We start from the raw sequence: 3,338 nt of genomic DNA on the forward strand, positions 1-3,338 counted from the left end.
GAGGAGGAGGAGGAAGAGGAGGAGGATGAAGAAGAGAGGACAGTAGTGGTGAAGTCCCAGTCCCTGTGCTCCAACACCCCCTGAAGCCCCCAGACCCCCTGTTATAGGGCACCCTGAAGGTGCTCCCCCTACTGACAGTGAAGGCAAGGAGGTGGACAGCACAGAAACAAGCCAAGATGGAGATGCCAGCTCCAGTGAAGGAGAGATACAGGTCAGGGATGAGGACATCATGGTGGAACCAGGTGAGAAGCGGTGACTTGTGGGATATGATCACATGATCTGAGCACATGTTACTGCAGAAAGCCCTTTGCTGGGCGGCCTGCAATTGAGTGCAGCCTGTGTGGGATATGGATCCAGCTCTCCTGTGCTAAGATGAAGAAGACCAATGTTCCTGACTTCTTTTGTTGCCAGAAATGCACGGAACTTCGTCCAGAGGCCTGGCGTTTCGGGGGGTCTTCCCGACTCGGGAGAACCCTGACATCACTCTTTGAGGCTGGAACTTTGACATCACTTGGGAACTGGGCCTCAGAGTCTTCAGCCTCTTCAAAGCCGGAATTAGACCCATTACAGTTGGGTCAGGGGAGGCTGGGTCTGTAGACAAAATCTGTTGGGTGAATCAGCCACCCTTTCCACATTCAGGGCCGGGCTCGGATGGGGCTGTAACAGGTTAGTTGTCTATAAACTGTAGTGTGACTACAACACTCCCCTCGTGGCTTCCTCTCTCTCCCTCCCAGTTACTTTCTTCCATACCTGCTGTATTTTTAATTTTGGACTCCCCATGTTTGAGCATGGTGGTTGGCCAAAGGCGGAGTACCATACCTGGTGGAGTGGGGGAGGAAAACAAAAGGCGTCAAATATCACTAGCCTCATTTTGAATAATATTGGCTGGCTGCTTGTACAGACAGCCAGCGTGTTGTAAATAAAGCTGAGTGGGCTCTTGTGTCTTATATAAAATAAAATAAAAAAATAAAGATAAAAGTGATATGAGCTGGGCAGTGGTGGCAGTGGTGGCGTATGCTTTTAATCGCAGCACTCGGGAGGCAGAGACAAGCGGATCTCTGTGAGTTCGAGGCCAGCCTGGTCTACAAAGTGAGTTCCAGGACAGGACCCAAAGATACAGAGAAACTCCGTCTCAAAAAACAAAAACAAAACAAAAAACAACTGCCCCACCCTGGAACAAAAAAAAAAAAAGTGATGCGAAGTTGGGTGGGGGGGTGTAGATATGATCGAGACAAGTTGGGTGGAGAGGGGGGTGTAGATATGATCAAGACAAGTTGGGTGGGGGGTCGTGTAGATATGATTGAGACAAGTTGCATGACATTCCCAACTATAAAAGGCTTCCATTCAATCCCTAGCACCCATGTAGGAAGCTGGGTGTGGTGTCACCAAAGCTGGGTATGATGGGAAGAGCTCTTCTACCAGCACTGAGGAGGTGGAGACAGGCAGAGAGCAGAGCTCAAAGGCTACCACTCTGCCCTAGATGGCAGACCCGAGCCATTAAGATGCTGTCTTAACAACAAGCAGGTTGGGAGAGCTGGGAAGCAGTTCAGTGAAGTGCTGGCTGCGTAAGCCTGAGCTCCTGAGTCCTAGCCAAGCGTGGGGTTAAAAGCCAGGCATGACGATGCATGTCATAATCCCAGTGCCAGGAGGCAGAGGGAGGGGAGACCCTGGGTTTCTCTGACCCATCAGCCTCACTGAACCAGTGCACCCCAGGTTTCAGTGTGGGAGACTCTGGGGTGGAATATCACTTTAACTATGTAAAGATGTAGCCGGGCGATGGTGGCGCACGCCTTTAATCCCAGCACTCGGGAGGCAGAGGCAGGCGGATCTCTGTGAGTTCGAGACCAGCCTGGTCTACAGAGCTAGTTCCAGGACAGGCTCCAAAGCCACAGAGAAACCCTGTCTCGAGAAACCACAAAAAAAAAAAAAAAACTATGTAAAGATGTGTTACATTTGCTTATGCTGCATTTGTTTAATGACGTAAAGAGGTGTTGCTTTGCCTACCTAAGGCAGCTGATTGGTCTAAAAGCTAAATCGCCAATAGCTAGGCTGTAGGGGGATAGGCAGGATGGTGGGCAGAGAGAATAAGTAGGAGGGAGAATCTAGGCTTGAGAGGAGAGACCTAGGGAAGAGAGGGAGATGCCTGGGGCCAACCAGCTAGGCAGCTGCCAGCCAGACACAGAACTACGAAAAGTAGGACATACAGAATGAAAGAAAGATAAAGAGCCCCAAGGCAAAACACGGATGAAAAGGAACAGGTTGACTTAAGTTATAAGAGCTGGTGGGTTCATAAGAGCTGGTGGGTTCATAAGGCCATATCTTTATTTGGGAGCTGATTGGTGGCCCCGAGAAAGCACACTACAGGACTGTATCTCAAAAACTCAGGTAAATGACTCCTGGAGAAATGGCATCAAAGGATGACTTCTAGCCTCCGTGTGCGTATGCACATGTGTGTGCAACATGCACACACCACACAAACAAACAACAAAGTGTATAGCGCTTAGAGAATGACACCCTAGTTTAAACTTTGGTTTCCATATATATGTATATGCACACCTACAAACAAATGTGCACATGGACCCACGAGAACGCGTAAACACACACACATACACACACACACACACACACACACACACACACACACACACGATCCCAGTATTTGAGAAGTAGAAGAAGCAAGAGGGCTGGGAATTCAAGGTCAGTCTTGACTGTGTAAGTAAGTTCAAGGCCATGCTAGACTACAAGAAACCCTGTGTCAAAGGGAAAAAAGAAACTGGAAGGTTTGCTGTGGGGAGTAGATATGAGTCATCTCTATCGGGGTTTAATAATCCACCAATGACTTCCGCGTCTGGTCGGTGGTTTTATGGGGCTGACACCGGGCTGGTATGGCGGAACACCTGCCTGTCGTGCTCGAGACGCTGGGTTTGACCACTCACACGACAAAAGGAAAAGAAGTGCTGACGTGGACGAGAATGGCTTCACGGCAGCCAGGTGTGTCTGAGCTGGACCATCCCAGTGAGGTTTCTCTTTCCTCCACCCCTGCTCCCGGCCCCTTGTCCACGCACTGTGCCCTCACCTCCACACAGCAGTGAGCATCCAGTGGAATGGTGCCTCTCTTCTCCTTGCATTCTTCACTCCCAAAGTAGCAGAGGCAGCTGGGCTGCAGCTGGAACCAGCGCTCTGCCCAGTTCCTCCTCAGGTGCCCTCGCTTCCACAGATAGCCCTGCAGACAGAGGCAAGTAAGAGAGGCCTCCTAGGTATCCATGACCCCCTCCTCATGGTCCTCTAAATCTCCATCACCCCCTCACGATGATCCTCTAGGTCTCCATCACCCCCTC

General features: G+C 50.4%; 1 protein-coding gene and 1 pseudogene across 1 annotated transcript in view; one reads left to right on the top strand and one right to left on the bottom strand.

Moving 5' to 3' along the window:
- Positions 1-923, top strand: part of LOC101998797 — a 2,035-nt pseudogene extending 1,112 nt beyond the window's left edge.
- Positions 1-3,338, bottom strand: part of Def6 (DEF6, guanine nucleotide exchange factor) — a 26,251-nt gene that overhangs the window by 10,264 nt on the left and 12,649 nt on the right. The window contains exon 5 of the mRNA XM_005360361.2: positions 3,077-3,223. Within this exon, the coding sequence (XP_005360418.1) occupies positions 3,077-3,223 (147 nt within the window). The remainder of the gene's footprint in view (positions 1-3,076; positions 3,224-3,338) is intronic.

This window comes from Microtus ochrogaster, linkage group LG2 (assembly GCF_000317375.1).
Source record: "Microtus ochrogaster isolate Prairie Vole_2 linkage group LG2, MicOch1.0, whole genome shotgun sequence".
Taxonomy (NCBI): Eukaryota; Metazoa; Chordata; class Mammalia; order Rodentia; family Cricetidae; genus Microtus; species Microtus ochrogaster.